The sequence below is a fragment of the Syngnathus leptorhynchus genome, chromosome 21 (assembly GCF_054491065.1).
Source record: "Syngnathus leptorhynchus isolate UIUO chromosome 21, UIUO_Slep, whole genome shotgun sequence".
Lineage (NCBI taxonomy): Eukaryota > Metazoa > Chordata > Actinopteri > Syngnathiformes > Syngnathidae > Syngnathus > Syngnathus leptorhynchus.
Window position 1 is genome coordinate 4,603,180 of NC_141215.1, and position 19,817 is coordinate 4,622,996.

Below are 19,817 nucleotides of genomic sequence, written 5' to 3' on the forward strand. Positions count from 1 at the left end.
AAGAAATTTAGTTGAGAAATTATTAACACTATAAAACTTGGATAGTTCCTTTAGTTTTTCTGAATGATTGTTATAGATGTATTATTTACATTTGGGTCCTTGGAAAATATGTAAACGTGTGCTTCCCCACTTTTTGATGTCCTATATTATGCCTGATTGTTATGGCAGCTAAAAAATATATTTACCAAATATTGAAACATTGTTTTTTGAATGTATTCAGGAAAATAATTCTCATGAGTCCAATTGATTTGAAAGATATATAAAAATATCTACTTCACTTTCAAAAAAAAGAAAAAGAAAAAAAAGGAACTTTATCATGTCCATATCATTATCACTGCCTCAATTTGGACCCACAATCAACCGGTTATGAATGTTCTCGAAAGACGACATTTTGGTGAGTCTTGATCATCAAATTTAAAGTTGAACTTCTTTTGCGTGTGCGTTCAGGTAAATCAAAACTTATTTGAATATTTATCAACTTTTTATGAAGCACGTGGAGCTAATTAACTCGGTTTTACAGACTTGGGGAAATCCACTTTTGATGTCTTATCTAAGCTAATTAGCCAAACTGGGCTAAGTAGCTAGCAATTAACATTCTTTATATTTAATGCCTTTGTGTCTTCAAAGCCACGTTAAGTCATACACACGCATATTTACTGATGAAATACTTTTAATAGCGATATTAAAACGTAGGAGATCCCCCCCTATTCAAACAAATTGCAGTGAATCAAAGTCAAGGACTAGAATCGACTTAAACGTTTCTAATCTCACCATATTGTATTTTTTAAACGCCACTTGACGTGTACGCTTATTTTCCCCTTTCAAATCTTATTTTTGCACAAAGCTAAGCACCATGCAATATCAAATAGTTCTTTTTTTTTTTTTCCAATTCGCGGATGAGGCGAAAAAGGAGGGGGGTGTGAGGGAGCCCTCAATATTCATCTCCCAGCAGCCTACTTTTTGCAGCTTTTACAACGTCAAGTGGCTTTTCACTCTTTTTTTTTTTTTAATGCCCCCCCCTCCTCCTCTCCTCTTCTGTCCCCTTTTCTTGATCGACCTTAAAACAGATCGAGGAGCGAGGAGGGTTTGCTTGTATAACGAGCTGCTTTTCACCTCAGCTGAACTTGACGCATCTGCTTGAGCGGCGGGTATAGGACGCGCCGTGTCCCCGCTGAACCGAGCAGCCTTTTGCCGCGGGAGGAGGGAGCGAAGAGCGGCGTCACCATTAACCCGGGTTGCTGTCTCCGAACACGGACGCCGTTTTTTTTCCCCCTCCCTTCTCTTCGACGTCTGGAAGTCGTCTTTGTGAAGACGGGAATTAACGTTGAACTTGAACGTGGTATGTACTTCTTTTTTTTTGTGCTCTTCCTGGTTTGTTTATTTTGTTGGTGTCGAATACAGGACGTGCTGATAAATTTCCGCAGGTGGCCGAAACCATTTTGCGGTTCGACATATTAATCGCATAAATAGAAGCTTTTCGAGGGGAAATTAGCCTTGTTGCCCTAGTTCCGACTGGCACACGTCGATTCCCTGCCCTTTGTTATCCGCTCGAAGCGAGCTCCACCGGGGTAGCCGCTCACAAGCAACCTACGCGCGGGGGGAGCGTGACAGGCGAGCCGCTCTTTGGAGGGAACGGAAAAAAGTGCTTAAAAACGAGATACAGGATTCACCTATGGTCACATATCGTCCAGGAGTGCCCCCCCTCTGCCCCCCCGATCTTTCACTGTAGTTTCCCCCCCTGTGAGTTTTTGATGAAAACGAATTCAATGAAACGTGAGCTGGGCTTGCTCAGCTGTTGCTGGATGTGTTTTTTTTTTTATATAAACGATTAAAACGCCTTCGTAGGCTTCTATAATTCATCCCCAACCTAACACAGTCCCAAAAATATAAAAATATTGATCCTAGCGATGAGTGGGAGGGCGACTTCTGATCCTGTAAAAGGATAAAGATTATAAAAAGGCATCAAACACTGTTTTGTCGACTTTAATCCAAAGCATTTATCAAAGCACAGTTGTGCAATTTCCCCCTTTATAGCTTGTTGACCTTGTTTTGGCTGATGTCACACACACATCGTTCTTTGCAAAGGTCAACAGTGCATTTTTTTTTTTAGATCCCCATCTACCCTTATAGTTCCACACACCTGGGATTCCCAAGAAAAAGATCCAGCAACTTGCTTTTTCACTGCAAGTGTGTGTGTGTGTGTGGGGGGGTGGGGGGGGGCTGTCCCAATTGGGACGCCCACCCTCACATGTGATGTATTAATACTCCGACGTTGCATGTTTTGATTATAAGGGGAACTCGCAGCTCTAAAAATGCCATCGTGCCCGCGCCGTGTAAACTGGCAGTCTGAATTGACTCAGCACCGAGTCGAAGAGGCCTTTTTTGCTCGTCATTGATGGAACGGCGAGATTAATTCAAACCAAGAGCTGATCGGGATGTGCTTGGCAATGCGGCGTGGTGTTCCTTTAAGGATATTTCAGGCCAGTGGGCAGGACGTGGCGTTCGGGGGATTTTTTATCTTTTTTTTCCCGGCAAACACTCAGCAGCTGATATCACCGTGTAATATGTTCTGTCCCTAATGAGATCTTTTGCGGTGCCTTTAAGGCGCAGTCGGATACCTTTAAATGCAGTAACGGGCATAGATGCAACTTTAATTTTCTGCACGCACAGTTGCCGTTTGAAATCTGCGTTCATCGCCGCGCAGGGTTCTTAAGTGCTTGACCTAATTTCTCGGGCAGCAAAGAATCCACCAGTTGAAGGCCTGGCTCTGTGTGTGTGTGTGTGTGTGTGCGCATGCGCCTGCTGCTCTGGGTGTTTCCTCTTTGCCTTTCTAACAGGAAGCTGATGCGGAGTTCAACCGAGGACAAGGAAAAGGCCTTTTCTTTCCACTGAGAATCATTTGAGAGCGAAAGACACCGAGAGGGAGAAAATACTGCCCCCCCCACCCACCCACGACAAAAAGACACCGTGGGGGGAAACGAGAGCGAGCAGGATTTTCTGCCTCGCCTGCGATCTGTCCTTCTCTCGCTTCATCTTCGAGCATCTCGCTCCTTTTCCCGCACCCGTTTTCAGTCGCATCCCTCCCACGTTGTTGAGTGTGCGGCCAGTCAGTGAGCCCCGTGAGGAGATGGAAAGGAGAGACCATAAAGTAAATGAAACGCACCTCGGCGGCAAGCAGTGCAGGTTCTTCCAGTTTAGTTCAAATGCGGGCCGACCTGCTCGGGAAAGCTCGCCCCCGCGGCTTTAGTAAGCCCAATCGAGAGTCTTCAATCGTCGATCGCACAGGGAAAACAAATTGCTGCGTGTGTCTCCCCCCCCTTGTTGCTATAAATAGTAGATAAACCGCTTTGAGCGCCAGCGCCGGATGAAATATTCAAGTCAGCTTTCACTCGGGCGCAGGGTAAATGGGCATCGCGTCCATCGAAGGAGACGATGACTCGACGAAAGTCAAACTTTTTATTGCAGTGTCATGGAATATTTGGCAATGATGAGTTTTAAAAGTGTTTATTGCATATTGGTAGCAACCAAGACTTGAGCTGCACACGGTACAGCAGAAAATATTCCCCAAAAAATATTTTGCTCCAAATGGAATACAAAAAAGTGCCGTCTCATTTCCTAGCCCTTGTTTTGATCGCTATGTCAAATATGAAAAAGTTGCATACAAAAACAAAAAAAAGTTTGGAAAAGCAGCAGCGTGACATGTTCCAGCAGGAACGTGGTGCGTTGGGCTTGCACGCAGCCAGCCACGTTCTGTGTGCCACTCGCCGTTCTCCTGGCTTCATAACTCCACGACCCGTCGGCGTTTGCCTCACTTTTCCCGTTTTTGAGTCCACTTGTGTTTCCTGTGTTTGCCGCAGGGCCACCGGAGAACGCCCTCGAGAGCAACAGCCCCGTCGGACAACCGGTCGGTAAGTTCCTCTTCTCAACGTTGGATGAAAATGTGCGTGAACTTCCTCTCCGAGTGTCCATTTTGAAATTTATCGGACTTGACCCCCCTCCCACCTTCCCAAATTTGGACCAATTTTGGAGAGAAAGATCTTGTTGGCCTCCACAGTTGGGATCAGGTGTTATCCAGATGTGCTGGAAAGAGATCCTCGGGCTCCTATCAGCTATTTTGCGGAGAAGAGCCCGAACTAGAAAGTCCTCCCGGGAGGCTCGTGTGCTCTCCGCTGTCGGAGACATCTAATTTTTTGCAATAGCTTTTTTTTTTTTTGTATGTTGAGGTCCTTCAGGTCAAACTACAAGTGCCCCTCAAATTATTTATCACGTATCATTTTTTGCTTTGGATCATTAAGATGGTGTCTGTACCGATTGATATTAAAAGAAATAAATCTTTTCCAAATGTAAAAAGCAGCTAACGTCATCCCGCAGAAATGCGCATGCAGCGGGGAATATGATATGATATTTGACTTGAAGTTTCATCATCCAAAATAAAAACGGGAATGATTTACATCTCGCACACACAAAAAAAGTAATTTCCTATGGGAATTAGTTTTGAGATGGCTTTTAAAATGGCTGCTTTTCTCATCACCTCAAGATGGCGAAAACTCCCAAGCCGTCATCAAATTGTTTTATTTTATTTTTTTTGCGTGTGTAATTACCCATATTTAAGCTCTGAAGGTTCCATCCAAATATTTTCACATCTTGTTAAAAGTACCAGCTTGCTCATTTGAGGAATAAAAATGTCCCCGGGGACATCGCACAGTCGTTGTTTTTTTCCTTTGTTGCCTGATAAGCTATGATACTGGTTTCTATTTTGAAACATTTCTTTAGTTTGAAAGGCATCGCTATCATGGAGAGTTTGGCAAAATATTTAATATGGCAAAAGTTCTTGTTAAAATATGGAGAGAGCGTCATGTCATGTGTGAGCGAGCGAGCACCGCTCAAGGCGCCCGCCGCAAGCTGCTCGGCAGGCCCGGGGAGCCGGACTGCGGTGCACACAAAGGAGACGGCTCCATCTATATGCACCCCGCATAGGCCGGCTTTTGTCGAGGCCGACGGACACATGGCCGCCAGCGTCTTAAGCCCCGAGAGACGGGAACCTCTCTTTCCCGCACGCTGCCTCATTCGGACCGAGCTGATCTTTTAAAGCTCGTCTCGCTGAGCCTCAGAGTCGTCTCGTTGTTTTTTTGCAGCCCGGAGAGCACGTGCGGGAAAACGTTTGTCCTCCGACGTCTCCAGCGCTCCGGCAAGATGCACGGTGAGTGTTTGTTGACTTTTTGGTTTTGTTTTTACTGCACTTTGCACGCAACATTGAAATTAGACCAAAGAAAAGGAGCGAGATCAGTCTGGCTTCGCCTCGCCCGGCCGGCTTCGCTGTTGGCAAAGTCAAATGTCTTGCTTTTAATAATACTGGAGAAAAAACAACTAATTGTCGGTATATAGTCAGCGTGTAACATTTTATCGATAAATGTTTCCCCAACATGTATTTCAAATTTTATCCACTCTCAACTTTGGTCAAGTGGCTCAAGAAATCTTTCAAAGAATTGAGTCGATTCATTTCCCGGTTTGTGTCAAAAGTTAAAAACATTTCCTTGAAATTATGCAGCAACAAAATGCAAAGTTCACTATCATTATAATTTTAAAACACTCATTTGCATTTTAGCCTTTTAAAATGATGACTTGATTTCTTTTCCAAACTTGTGTTTTCAGAAAGTTACATTTTGTAACTTGGAAACATTTTTTTTTTTTTTTTAAAGTTCAGGAAGTGACCTGAGTAACCAAAACTATAATTCTTTTTCTTAATTATATATTTAATTAAAGAAAATAATTCAATATGAGACCTTTAAGATTGTATTATAACGTAATACTGCAATGGGCAATTTTATTTTACCTTTGTGTCTTTAAATTTGCTTTATTTGTGTTCCGCTCCTTTATCAATACATTATAGATGACTTGTATTTTATCCTTCTTGCTGCCATGATTTCTTTCATTGCACAATTTTTGATCAGAATCATTCCATTTGCATCAGTTGTGCTTTGCAGGCAGTCGTGTCATCATAACAGAAATACGATTTCCAAAGTGCACCTTGCAGGCTTAGCGGCTTGACGGAATTTTATTTTCCCCTTGATTCAAATTGAAAACGTCACTCAGGCCGCCATGTTGTCTCTTGGCGTCCTCCATTTTGTGCTCGTGACTCCGCGGGAGGGAGCTCAGCTGCTTCCATCAAAGTTTTCTCTCAACTCGGGCCTGGCTCTTTATCAAACGCGGGGAAACTCGTGCTTTCTTTTATATCTTTTTTTTTTTTGGACTTGTCTGCCTTTTTGATTTATCCCAGGCAATCGGCCTTTATTTTCTTTTTTGTCTCGGCCGCCCGATGCCAACCTCATGAACAAGTTGAAAACTGCCTCAACAGGTCAACCTCCAGGCAATCTATCGTATCTTATTTTCTACTCCTGAAACAATTTGTCAGCGTTATCAGCGAGAGGTCACAGCCGGCGTTTGCTTTGACGGCTCTGCGGCGCGTGCGCCCGTGACCCGGGGCCCCGATAACGGCCGGCAAAGGTCACGGAGGCTAATAGAGACTGATGTACGAGGCCCCCGAGTGACGTTCCAAAGGAGACGGCCCCTTAATCCTTATTAGGCCCTCGCGTTAGCGATGCTTACCTTTCAAAGCGGGCGGCACGCTCTCTCTTTGCGTCGGGGCCCCTCGGGCCTGCCCCTGGCGTTCCGCTTCTGACCCCGGGGTCGTGGCCTTTGTGCGCAATCCTTCAGAGGCTGACCCCTGAGGTCACGCTCGTAATGGAGAAGTTGTCGCGGCGCGTGCTGCCGAGGGGCCCCTCGGGCGGACCACCTTGTAGACTTTTGAGCGGGCCGTGGGGCCGCTCCGCCGCCGAGCGGCGTGAGAGCAGAAACGGAAAAGTTTGACCGATTTATTCAGACGCGATTGGATTCGATCGATGAATTTGTCGACGTGTCACAGCTGCAGACAAACATGCTCGTTTGGAAAAGAACAGCTTTTGTGCCAGTTATACTTTACAATTATGACCTATTTTTAAGTTTTAAAAAAAAAAAGCACAGCCAACTTAGTAATAATAAAGCAAAAAATAAAGCAAATCCTAGGAGAGAAAAAAAAAAAAGAATGTCCTTGTCATTAGCTTTTTTTTCCTATGTAAGAGACAGAAAAAACAAATTGACGTTTTGTTTAAAGGTCAAACTGCGCAGCCCTAATTTGACACTTTCCGTACCTCGGAAATATCTCTTCAATTCTAACCGAATCACCGAGTTGTTTACTGTTAGCTAGCTTTCTAATCGTAAAATCTTTTATTAAAACTTCAGTGAAACTTTATTGGCTGTATTCTGAAAGTTTGTGTATTTTCGGTCGTGGGGCGATGACATCCGAAATTGCAAATACTCCCGAGACGCAGCGAGCAAAAAAACTGTTGATATCGCCGCGTCATCGAGCGGCGGTGGCGTTGCGCAGGCGAGAGGCCCGCGCTGTCAGAAGTTGCGCCCGGGCCAAAAAGGCAGAGCCGTATCCTCTGCTGAACGTCCGGCCGAGGAACAGGCTCCGCCAAGTTTTTGGAATTCCTGCCACCTGAGACTGTAAACAACCGACAGAAACATCGTCTTGATCAGGGGAGGGAGTGATCGTTTCTGGGAAAAAAAAAAAAAAATGCTGATTAAAGCGTTTTTCATACGCTATTGTTTGAATTTGGATTTTGGCGCCGGTTGCGATTGGTTCAGCCGACGTGGCGAGAGATGACGTCAGCAGGTTTCAAACTAACGACCGTTTGTGTTTTCCTCATCGGGAGTGTGTCTCCCACAAAGAAGCTTTGCTCGCCTCCCGACTCGACGGGATTTTTTGTCGCCCGTGTTTACAGCTTGCCTGTGTGTGTGTTTGTTTGAGAGTGTGTGTGTGTGTGCGAGAGGGAGAAGATAGCACAGCCACTCGGCAGAATACGAATGGCCTGAATTCAGAATTTCTTTCTTTTTTTGCAAGGAGAGGCTGCGACTTTAAAAAAAAAAAAAAAAAGTCTGCTTTGCTTTCCCTCGCTTTTTGATTCGTTACTGTAAGCGTTGGAAATGAAGCGCAGCGACGAGCGGCGCTACATGATGCGTCGTGTTTCTCTCCCGTCCCCTCCCACCGCCCCGGCGCTCTTTTGTGCAACATGGAGGAGAGGAAATTTTTGCCGGTGCCGAGTTGCGGGAGAGACCGAAGGGGAGGGGAACGCTGTCCGAAAGAGAGGAAGTTGTGTTTTTGTGTGTGTGTGTGTGTGTGTGTGTGTGTTACAGTGGGGCCGAGTGCTAAAGGGCATGACAGCATTCTGAGCGCTGAAAGAAGTTTGGAGGTGGAAGTTGGGTGGGAAGTGGACGTGGCGCCGACGACCGGGCGGATGCGGCAAAGGTGTTCACCAAGGGCGACAGACGATAGAAGGGGGGGGGGGTCGTTGGCACAAAGACCCTCAGCGCACGGCCTGAATGTAACGCTCGCCAGGATGTTGGTTATCCGCGCTTTGGAAGGACCAAAACGGACAGAATAGTCAAAACGGGGGAGGCGCCGAGGGGGGAGGACACAACCAGAGTCCATTTTGTCGTCCCGCCGTTTGTTCCTTCGTAATAGCGGGCGGGCACGTTCGGCCGTATCCGGGCAGATGCGACGTCGCGGCCAGGTGCGTGTTTATGGCGCATAGAGGGGGGGGGAAAAAAAAAAAAGAAAAGACCTTGGATGAAACCGGCGATGGTGATTGGCTGCCACTTCCTGGTTGGTGGTTTGGTGTTGCCAGCCTCCTCGCGAGCTCTCAAACTTGCTCGCTCGGAGTTACGCAAAGCGTCTTACAAATATGTTTGGTTTATTGGACGACCCCCCCCCCGTCCTCGTCCCTCGAAGCGGTGATGAAAAGCGTAGTGCGTACCCACTCCCGCTGGTCCTTGTTTCATCATCAGCTGAGCCCTTTCTCCTCCACTCACAGCCCTAACCCCGACTCCCCCCCTCACCCCAGCCTCCCCCCCCCGCCCTCCTTGCCTCTTTTTCTATCCACCGCCGCCCTCCTCCTCTTCTCTGCCTGGGTCCCAGCCACATGCGAGAGGGTAGACTCGGACGCAGCAGCTCTGAGAGAACGAGCGAGGGGGTGGAGGAGGGTTGTGGGGGGGGCTCTGCTGCTATTTCTACAGGCGGGCCCTCCCCTCGATGCCAAAAAGAGGGAGGGATATTTCACTACTCGTAGTCCCAGGATTTTAACCCCCTGCCTGCACCCGAGCCTGCACCACCAAGCAACAAGTGGCTTCCTTCTGCACGGAACGCATTTTTGGGACCTGGCTATTTTTCGACCGATTTTTTTCGTTTGTTCCGTGCTTTTGTGGAGTTTTGGCAAATATTTCGATCTGCCCTCCTTTGGTCTCCCATCTCTGGACCTCTCCCTCCTTTTTTTTTTTTTTTTTTTTTTTGGGGGTGTTCTGCCCCACCCTCTCTCCCTTTCCCCTCACTCTCGCTCGCTTGGCTTTCTGTTTGTGTCTGCGTGTCTCGCTCTCTCTTTTCTCCTCCTCTGTCTCGCTCGTGGGCAGTCTCCAGTGAAAGCAGAGCAGGAGGGCGGAGCGGCCGACCGGGCTTTTTTTTTTTCTTTTCCTGGGACAGGTGCCAATTCTAAACAAAAGGCACAGAAAGCCATAAAGGAGCGAGATGATTCCGAGGCAGAGGGGGGGGAAGTCGCATGTTTCAGGAACCGGTTGGCGCGTGCGTCCTCCGTCGTCCTCGTGCACGACTTTGTTTTAGTCGATTTTTGACGAGTTGCTGCTGAGCTCCTCAATCTCCCGTGAAGGCATTTGAGTTTTGGAGCAAGGGGGGGTGAGGCGGTGGCGTCGGGCTCAGGCAGGAGCAGCGAGAGGGGAGGAGCTTCACCTCCTCCGCTCCCTTTGCATTATTCATGCGCCCGGGCCGGCGCTGCGATCTGACTGGTCGCCGGGCTTAGCATTGGGCCGACGCGCAGCGGCTCTGTTTGCTAACATTCCTCATTGAAAGCCTCGTTAACTGCCAGACAGGAGGAACACGCGACTTGCACGGGAAACCACATGGCCTCCCCCATTGTGGCGGGGCCGACTAGAAGCTGGCAGACGGGGAGAGACGGCGAGAGGGAAGCCCCGCTTGCAAATATTAGGAAAAAGTGCTCGCAGGCGGTCCGGACAAAGGTGGCAGAGTGTCCAACAGATGGCAACACACACACACGCGCACACATGCACACAGTGGACTTTTGCGGGAGTCCGGACGGGGCGCTCGCCGCCGGCACGCTGGTGTAGAGCTCTGTGACTGAACCCGACTTGGTTCTCTGCCTCTCCTCCACAGAGCGGATGTGCGGACGTGCGTGGCGAGCCCAGCCGTACGCCACAAACGAACGGCGCAGATCTCTCGGCGTCAAACCTTGCTGGGTGAGTCACTTTGTGTGTGTGTGTGTGTGTGTTCCTGCACATATGTAGCTTTATAAAATGCAAACGTGTGCTTGATGCTTTTGGAGAGGCGACCCGAGGCCAAACACGAGGGCGACACGACGGAACCGAGTTAATGTCGGTCGTGGTGCTTCCCGAAAAGAGATGAGGCTGCGAGCTGTGCGGCGCTGGGCCTGCTTCCAGGCGGGCCCCGCCGCAACGCTCCGTCTCTGCATCCTTTTTCGCCCTTTCTTCCTCCTTTTTTTTTTTTTTTTTTCCATTTATTTCTCCCAATTCGATCACGCACTAGATTTGAGTTTCTGCATTCAAAGCTGGAATGTGTCTGAAGGCCGAATACTTCAAAAAAAAAAAAAAAGGGGGTCATCTGTGACACGTGGCCACACATAGCTTTCTAACGCTTCTACGAGCAGGCCCGAGATGTTTTGTATTTTCTCTCAAAACAACGTGCGCGCTAATCTCTTCGTATTTGCAATAAGTTCCACCATTTCGTTTGCCTCTTCTGGTTTTCGTGAAACATTTCTTGCGAGTCACGGCACCGGAAAACGGGTTCAGGCGTAGACGTTTTTGAAATTTGCAATATTAGCAATGAAAAGAGGAATATCGGCTTGTTTTTAAATGCGCCATCCTTTTTTTTTTTTTTTTTTTTTTTTTAATAATCGCAGCCATTGTGGCATTCCTTCACAGTAGCCGGAGATCGGACCGTGTTGACCAGATAGGAGTAGCGGCAGCGTGCGTCGTCAGAGATTCGTCAAAGCCGTCACACCTACCGCCCGCTCGTCGTCCGCCACTCCGTACGCCGCAGGAAACGCCAAAAGTTACATTTGCACTCGAAACGTCTCGGCCCCTCCCTCTCGGAGGACGCCAAATACATCAGGTGCGTCGTTACGCACGCAGTCTTGCACTTTTGTATGATTTTTATATATATATATGTATATATATATATATATATATAATATATATAAATCATTAAAAAAAAAACATTGAGGAAAATGCAATATGCCAGCGTGCTTGAATTTACGAGTAAAATTAAAGGTGACGGTGAAGCCGCTTAGGAAGAGTGCAGTCGGAAAAGCGGTCACATCATAAATCAATGAAAGATTTCGAAAGTTCACACATCAATATTAATTGAGGCAAAACGTACACACACACACACACACACACACACACGCACACACTTCCTCTCAGCAGCCAGTCAGCCAGACGCATTTGATGGTGCGCAGCCCCACAATGAAGCCCCGGCTCCCCGGATGAATGGGGTTCCCACGCCTCTCCCAAGGAGTGCAGGGCACAGCCTCCTCCTCGCAGCATTCACACGCACAATGGGCCCCATACAGATGGCCACTGTCTTACTTAAACACACACAGGTGCATTGGGGGCAAAGTTAGAAACACACACACACACACACACACACACACACTTTGGCCAGGCTGAGCGGACAAAGTTCAAATTAAGAGAGTGTCATACTTATTTCTCGTCTTTGGCAAATACACAACTTTGTCGATCAGATTTGTTCATCTTAGTGCGGGTGAGGAATCCTCAACATGTGTGTGTGTGTGTGTGTGTTTGTCGTGTTTGTTTTCAAGTTTGAATAGATCACATTTTAATTATTTACATTAAGTGTAGTACTATTTTTAATTTATGAGTATTTGTATTTTTTTAATTGCTACCTTTACACATAATTTTCAAAATATTTATTTTTTAAGCCCTGCATTTATTGTGTGTGTGTGTGTGTGTGTGTGTGTGTTTGGCGTGCATGCGTGCGTGTGTGCGTGTGTGTGTGTGTGTGTGTGTGTGTCGCGCACATATGCGTGTACATAATATGATATAAAACGTGGTCATATTTTTTTTAACACTGCAACTGTAGTAGCTTTTGCCGTTAAGGGGTTGTTAAAATTTTCTTGGGTCAATTGATTAAATTCTAGTGTGTATTTTAATATGTTTATTTTTTTCAAAACTATTGTCATTATGCAGTATTTACAAAGTGTGTGTGTGTGTGTGTGTGTCAGCTCAACTAATTCTATTATTTTGCTCCCACCCCCCAATCGTCGAATCTAATTTTATTTACATTTCTCGTGTTTTGTTCCAATTTTCAGAAAAGGGAATCCTGATTTAGCAAGTCATTTCTGCATTATATATTTAGCAAGTATAATTAGATACAATTTAAAGAAGGAAGGGGGAAAAAAAAAAAAAACTTCCTGCTGAAGCCAAAAGCCACAAAGTGAGCGTGTGCTGATGAATCAGAAAGAGCCTATTAACGTCCTCGTCTCGTTGCCAGCACTCAACGATAACAAAGTGGTCAATGTAGTCTAATGTGAGTCGCAGTTCCTTTTTTTTTTTTTTTTTTTTCTTCAACTCTGATCACTCTAACATGTGTGACATCAGCGTTGTGTGGCTATCATGGACACCTTTGTGTGTGTGTGTGTGTGTGTGTGTGTGTGTGTGTGTGTGTGTGTGTGTGTGTGTGTGTGTGTGTGTGTGCCCCCCCCCAGTACGACCACACGTAGCTGACTTGTAGTTGGTTCTCTTTCATTTGCAGGCGCAGTGTACGTCTTGGGCAAACCTCAACTTCAAGGTTAGTTCTTTTTTTTTTTTTTTTTTTCTCTCTTCCCCTCATTTAATATCGTCCCGAAGGCGATGAGCCGCTCGCCACCACGTGGTCCCATCCCTGGAGTCTGGCGCCAATGCGGTTTCCTCTTTCAGACTCCCGTCCGGAGAACTCCACCCGACCCTTCGGAAGCTCCACGGGCAGGGCACGTCGAGCGGCCTCAAAGCGGTACGTCCTTGCGATAATCTCCTCAAAGGAGGGAAGCAAAGGTCAAATGAAGATTAGAGGGCACGAAGGCACGGCGGCCGGAACTGCACAAAGGCCTTGTTGTCACGGGAGGGATCCCCTCGCGCGCTCGGGAGGACACCTGTTGGCGGCCTTGCTCAACTGCAGCCGGGCCGCCCGCAACGCTTCATCTCAACTCGTTTGAACAATGACATCGGTGACATCTTAACGCCGCTTAGCACTTTATGGCGAGCTCCTCAAACAGGGCGGCCATTTTACTCTCCTCTCATTAGTCACGTTTAGTTTTATTACACGCGGTTTTAGTTGGGATCCTCCGTCCAAACCGAGGCAAGACTTTGATAATCGTGCCATCGATTAAAAAAAAAAAAAACTGAAGTGAGAGTTTTTATTTTATGTGAACTGTGGCCCTGTGTGAACATATGCTGAGTCAGGACTTCTGTGTACTTTACAGGCCTGGACATAAAGTAGTACCGCTGTGGCATTTATGGGTGAAGTCAACAGGGGAGGCGGGGGGAAGAAAAAAAAAAAAAAAGTGGTTAGTAATGAGGCCACTGAGTCACTTTTCCAAACTGCTGCCTCACATTGACCTAAAATATGCTTGGAGATGCAATATTGTTTGCTAATTTGTTTGGGGAAAGAGCTCCCAGTAGGATGTGGCGCGCCCACTACACCCTATCCGTTTTTTTTTTTTTCTCCGAGCGCCGACAATAGTTACACGATCCCTCTCGGGTTGTAAGGCGAGAGCCAAGTGAAAGTGTGACACTCTTCTCCTCCCTTGTGTCCTTCAGGGCCGAGCCCGCCCGGCGGAACGTCCGGATCAGCGCACGAGCGTAAGTGATCCCAAAAACGCGGCGTGTTTTTTCGACGTGGAGCCGTAGGAGGCGAAGATGAGTAACCAACGGTCCTTTGGGGTGAGGTAGTAGGTTGTATAGTCTTAGGGTCCTTCCCAAACTGTCACATGACTATACAACTTACTGTCTTTCCTGAAGCGACTGTCAAGGCGGCGGCGGCGGCGTCACCAGCATGTAAATGTTATTTGATTTTTTCACTTTGCCACCTTGCGCCGGTGACTCAACGGTGTTCGTACAGGGTGAGGTAGTAGGTTGTGTGGTTTCAGGGTTGTGATTTTACCCCCATCAGGAGCTAACTATACAACCTACTGCCTTCCCTGGAGGGCAGCAATTCGTCCAAGGAGACGCACGTCATGCTCCAAATGCGTCAAAACGGTGCTTTGACGTCAAGCAAGCGCACCCGTGGTGAGTTTTTACTCCGAATCATTTCACTATTTGCGTCATATGGATGACAACTGTATTGTTTTGTTCGAAGATGAATAAAGAGTTTGACTCATTTATTGCCTGAATGAGCTCATTCAATCCACAAGTGACATATTGAATGTCAACAAGTTAGAGACATTTAAGTAGCGTGCATTGTTGGCTAGTAGTTGGAACGTTCCGCCTCGAAATTGTGGTTAGCTGGTGATGATGAATCATCTTTACCCATTAAATCCTCCACATCATGATCACACCATTAACTCCCATCCTCTAACAGTAGAGGGCGCAACACACTGCATGGAATACCTTTTTTTTTTTTTAAAGCATTCATAGTACACGCTAAAACATGAAAGCCCGCTAAACGTTATTTTCCTGAATTTAAATTCAACGTTTTTTAATCCAAACGTTTTTATCTTGTGTTAGGATGATTTGAAGTTGAATCATTTTACAACCCGGAAGTGTTAGCGCTCCCTGCCTTGTGATTGGTCCAAACTATAGGTGTGTTAAGAGGTGTGCTCTTTTCAGTTGTCCCCTTTGACGTCATTTCCTCCGAAAGCGCGAAGGGTGTTGACTGAATCCAGGCCGGAGTAGGACGCTCGCGAAGCGGCTCCGCTGATCTAAACGTCTCGGTCTCCGTCTTCGTCCGCGCCGCAAGTCAAACGAGCGCCCCCGGGATTTGTCATCTGGAAATGCTCGGCAGCCAAATCTCTGCGGTAATACAAACATTATCAAATTGACTCGTTTTGTTTTTTGCAAGTGTGATTATGAGCCCCTAAGAGGATTTCCGCCCTCGCTTGTGATGGGCTTAGAAAGTTTTGGACCATTTTGTTCTCGCAACTATTTCGAGTGCTTTGATGACCTTGTCAGACATGAGTGGGCAGTTCAAGCCAATATATTTTGCGTTTGGACATGAAAACAGCCCTTACAGCAGAACTTCAAAACTAACAAGAATAAGGAGAGTGTACTCAGTTGGGTCTCGATCACACGATGTCTCAATTTTTTTGTTCCCCCTCGTTTGTTGTGCATACATGTTTTTTTGTTGACATGGATTCTGCAAAGCTCTTGCTTCCTCTCCTGCGACCTAAAGATAGCAACTTTGTCCGCTTGGGAAGTAAAACACAATGAATGCCTGATCAGGTTACACTAATGTCATAACACCTTAAGTACTTTATCAAAAACTTCCTTCTTTTGAGATTATTTGATAATAATAATCTCGTGTTTTTTTTTTGGGTTGTATTTTACCACTTGTGGATATTTGACCTTTGACCTCAAACAAAGATGTTTACATCAATCTCTTTTTAGGGTGTTTTACTACTCGAGTGGTTAAAAAAAAAAAAAAACTTACACAATGCCAGCTCCGGAAATTATCATCCCACTTTAATGTGACGCACTCACCTGGCTTTTTACCCCCCCCCCCCCCAAAGTTACGTGTTTGGAGGTTTTACAATGTTCTGCTTGTTAGTCGACAGGACGCGACATGTCCCGCAGACGTGCTGAACGCACTCGCACTGAATAAACAAGAGTGAGTGGATCGATTTAGAGCTCCTCGTTTTGTGGGTTGTTTTGTATTAGTGGATGGATGTAGGTGTATAAAAGTTACGGTGTCAAACTCATGGCTCGGGGGCCTGATACGGTCCAATCAGAAGAAAGTGGCACCGCCTCGCAATTCCCATCCCTGTTGTTGTAATTTGGAATGGAGGTCCGCTCTACATTAAGGTCGGAACATCTGCCGGAGTCAATTACTGGAAGTTGGGGGTCGGAAAATGGCTCAAACAGATGTTCCGGCACGGCTAGCTACACCACATTAGTGTTTCTTTTTTTTTTTTTACAGCAATTTGAACGGCCATCTTCTTGAACACAAAACTCATCAGGTTTCACTGACGTCTGATTTTTATTTGTAGTCTGGTGAGTGAGGTGGGCATCCAGGCATGGCAGGGGACCTCTACTGCCCCCCGTCCCCATTGGGGGACTCCCTCTTGGACAGCCCCCTGTGCGCCGACCTCATGGACGATCTTGGGGATATATCCCAGTCCGTCAGAGACCAGGCTCTGGGCCTTGATTTCCTGGAGTACCAGAATCCTGGTTCGGAGTCTGAGAGCTCCATTGCACTGGGTGAGTTGTCAAAAAAAAAAAAAAAAAAGAAACGTGGCCATTGAAAACCAAACTTTGCCCACGCCTGATTTATTGCATAATAGCGAACCTGAAAAAAAAAAAAGTCCACTGTGGTGAAAGGTTAGCGTGCAGTCCTTTTTTTAAAAATTGTGCAAAAGGTCAACGAACGTACCTGTCTTGTTTGACAGACACTTTAACCCCGGCTTCCAGTCCGTCACCGGGGGGCTGCGGGGATGTATCGCGGCCCGGTGAAGTCTTGGGCCCCCTCAGCTTGGAGTGCAGGGTGTGTTCAGACAAAGCCTCGGGGTTCCACTACGGCGTGCACGCCTGTGAGGGCTGCAAGGTGAGGTCACGATATGTTCACTTATCTCACGGAAAGTCCCGGAGACAGCGAGCCCAGGTCGGCGAGGCCGTGGCCTCAGTTGACTCGTCACCTTTCTCCACCTTGGCTTCCGGCCAGCCTCAGTGACGTTCATGCACGAGCACCTCTCGTGGAAAATTGGCCGGATGTCATCAAGGGGCGTAAACGGGCAGAGCTTGTTGGCTTTTTCCGTAGTCGGCGCGTACGAGAGGTGTGAGCCGGCCACCCTTTTTTGATCGGCTAGCCCGCGCACGTCCTAAATTCGACAGCTGTCCCGTTGGTTGCGCCGTCACGGAAAAGAAAAAAAATCCACCACGTGTGGCCGTCAGCAACGTGTTGGTATTATTCCTCGCTGCCATTTTGCGTTGATTTAAAATGGCTACAATTAAGCAGATTATTATTATTTTTTTCCCAGATCTCAGTATCCAGCCACATTTATTTCTGTTTTACACCAAACTTTTTTTTTTTTTCTACGCAGCCTATCTAGGCAGCGAGCCAGTTAGCCTCAAATTACACGCGGCCTGCGGCTCGGGGGCTAAGTCACTCAAATGCTCACGCCATCTGTAACAAAGTAAGAGAGCTTCTTCCTACTGATTGCGCAGTCATCTGAGCAAGCCTAATGAGCGTCACCGCGGCATTTACCAAATGCAGCTGTACAGGATGCTAACGTTATAGACCAGGGGAACTTCACTCCGTTCACTCTCCACCAGTTTTTGGGTTTTTTTTCCAAATGCGGCCTGTGTTGCGGAAAATGTGCCACAAGGTTCCGTTCTCCCCCCCCCCCCCCTCTCACATTCTAATCCAGTCATTTATTCGTGTTTACGACAACTCGTCTTTCACGTCCCCCGCCAGGGTTTCTTCAGGAGAACGATCCGGCTCGGGCTGGAGTACGACAAGTGCGAACGCCATTGCAAAATCCAGAAGAAGAACCGCAACAAGTGCCAGTACTGCCGCTTCCACAAGTGCCTTTCGGTGGGCATGTCTCACAACGGTAAGGTTGAGGATTTGGGGTTTTCAATTCCGTCGCAGGTGCAGAGTGTTAAATAAGTGTAGCAATAAAAAAATAATAATCATGATAAACGAGAGTAAAACAAAAATCCACTCGGTAACCGTAACAAAGTATGCGTTAGCACTGAATGCGGCCCCATGTGCACAAGCACAGCAGGAGGTCACCCGGGTCAACGGGTTTCACATGGCTGGAGCGTTCCGCTGACAAAACACAGGGCCCCTGTATAGCCGGTGCACATCTGGCTTGTCATCAACAGCGGGGTCGCGAGGTCGCGGGGTTCGTCCACCCCCCCCCCCTCCGCCGTCTTCAGAAAGCCGAGACCTGCCCTATTCGTTAGCCAGCTCGTTTAACGTACGGGAAGCCTGAATGGATGTCTCGGCTCAACAGCCATCCGCTTCGGCCGCATGCCCCAGGCGGAGAAGATCAAGTTGAAGGCGGAGAGCAAAATGGCGGAGAAGAAGAAGGAGGCCAGCCCGGCCCTGTTCGACCACCGGGTGCTCGTCGGGCGCATCCACCGAGCCTACATGAAGAACTTCAACATGAACAAAGCCAAAGCGCGGCTCATACTCACCGGGAAGAGCAGCGAGCCGGTAAATGCGGCCGACGGACGCGCTGGTTCTCGTCATCTTCACCTCTCCTGACCTCCTGTTCTTCTTCAGCCGTTCATCATCCACGACATGGAGACGTTCCAACTCGCCGAGAGGACGCTGGCGGCGGCGTCCAAGGGGGACGACGCGGAACCCGAGTGCGGGCTCCCGGCGGGGGTCCTGGTTGCCGCCGTGGGGTGCGGCCGACTCCAGCAGAGGGAGGCCGAAGCTCGTCTCTTCCATTGCTGCCAGAGCACCTCCGTGGAGACGGTCACCGAGCTCACCGAGTTCGCCAAAGCTATTCCCAGCTTCCAGAACCTGGATTTGAATGATCAGGTACTTGTGAGCTTTTCAATCATCCTTCACGCTTAAGATTAAATATCGTTTTTGGACCCCCCCCATAGGTGACTCTCCTCAAGTATGGTGTTTACGAGGCTCTCTTCACGCTACTGGCCTCGTGCATGAACAAAGATGGCCTCCTGGTGGCGCGCGGCGGCGGCTTCATCACCCGCGAGTTCCTCAAGAGCCTACGGCGGCCCTTTGGCGACATGATGGAGCCCAAGTTCCAGTTCGCCGCGCGCTTCAATTCCCTGGAGTTGGACGACAGCGACCTGGCTCTCTTCGTGGCCGCCATCATCTGCTGCGGAGGTGAGTAGATACCTGGCGGAGATGAGGGTTGCGAATACTCACTCCCCCGTTTGTATTCGTAGACCGGCCGGGTCTCGTGAACGCGACTCTGGTGGAGAGACTCCAGGAAGGCATCGTCCAGGCGCTACGGCTCCACCTGCAGGCCAACCACCCCGACGACGCCTTCCTCTTCCCGAGGCTGTTGCAGAAATTAGCCGACCTCCGGGAACTGGTGACGGAGCACGCTCAGTTGGTGCACGATATCGAGACCACGGAGGATACCTCGCTGCACCCCCTCCTCCAGGAAATCTACAGGGACATGTACTGAGAGTTATTATAGTGTTGCAGCCAAGGTCTCAAACTCAAGTTTAATATTTCAAACTTATTTTTGATGCGTGACCACTGTGAAATCAGCGAAGAAACCATTAGTTGAGTTTCTTCCATTTTTTTTTTTTTTTTTTTTTAACTGTAATTCTAACCCCCTTGAATTAACCACTGAATTCCACTTGAAGCGATCATTTAAAACTTGCATGCCCCTTGTACAATCTTTCATAAATACAAAATACTATGTGCCAGTGTGAATCATTTGTTTTAACGAGACAATAATTGTATGATTCTGTACAAAACTTATTTTTAAAACTGTATATAAATAATATTGTTCTAAATTGTATGCGTTTAA

At 47.6% G+C, this 19,817-nt stretch overlaps 1 protein-coding gene across 1 annotated transcript; it reads left to right on the forward strand.

The window, feature by feature from the left end:
* Positions 1-356: 356 nt before the first annotated feature.
* On the forward strand, positions 357-19,803 carry LOC147040258 (peroxisome proliferator-activated receptor alpha-like). Its single transcript, XM_085901904.1, has 9 exons — positions 357-3,908; positions 5,136-15,155; positions 16,344-16,554; positions 16,743-16,897; positions 17,768-17,906; positions 18,312-18,514; positions 18,584-18,847; positions 18,916-19,159; positions 19,222-19,803. Exons 3-9 carry the CDS (start codon positions 16,371-16,373, stop codon positions 19,464-19,466), a joined length of 1,434 nt encoding a protein of 477 aa, XP_085758030.1. The 5' UTR covers positions 357-3,908; positions 5,136-15,155; positions 16,344-16,370; the 3' UTR covers positions 19,467-19,803.
* Positions 19,804-19,817: the final 14 nt, after the last annotated feature.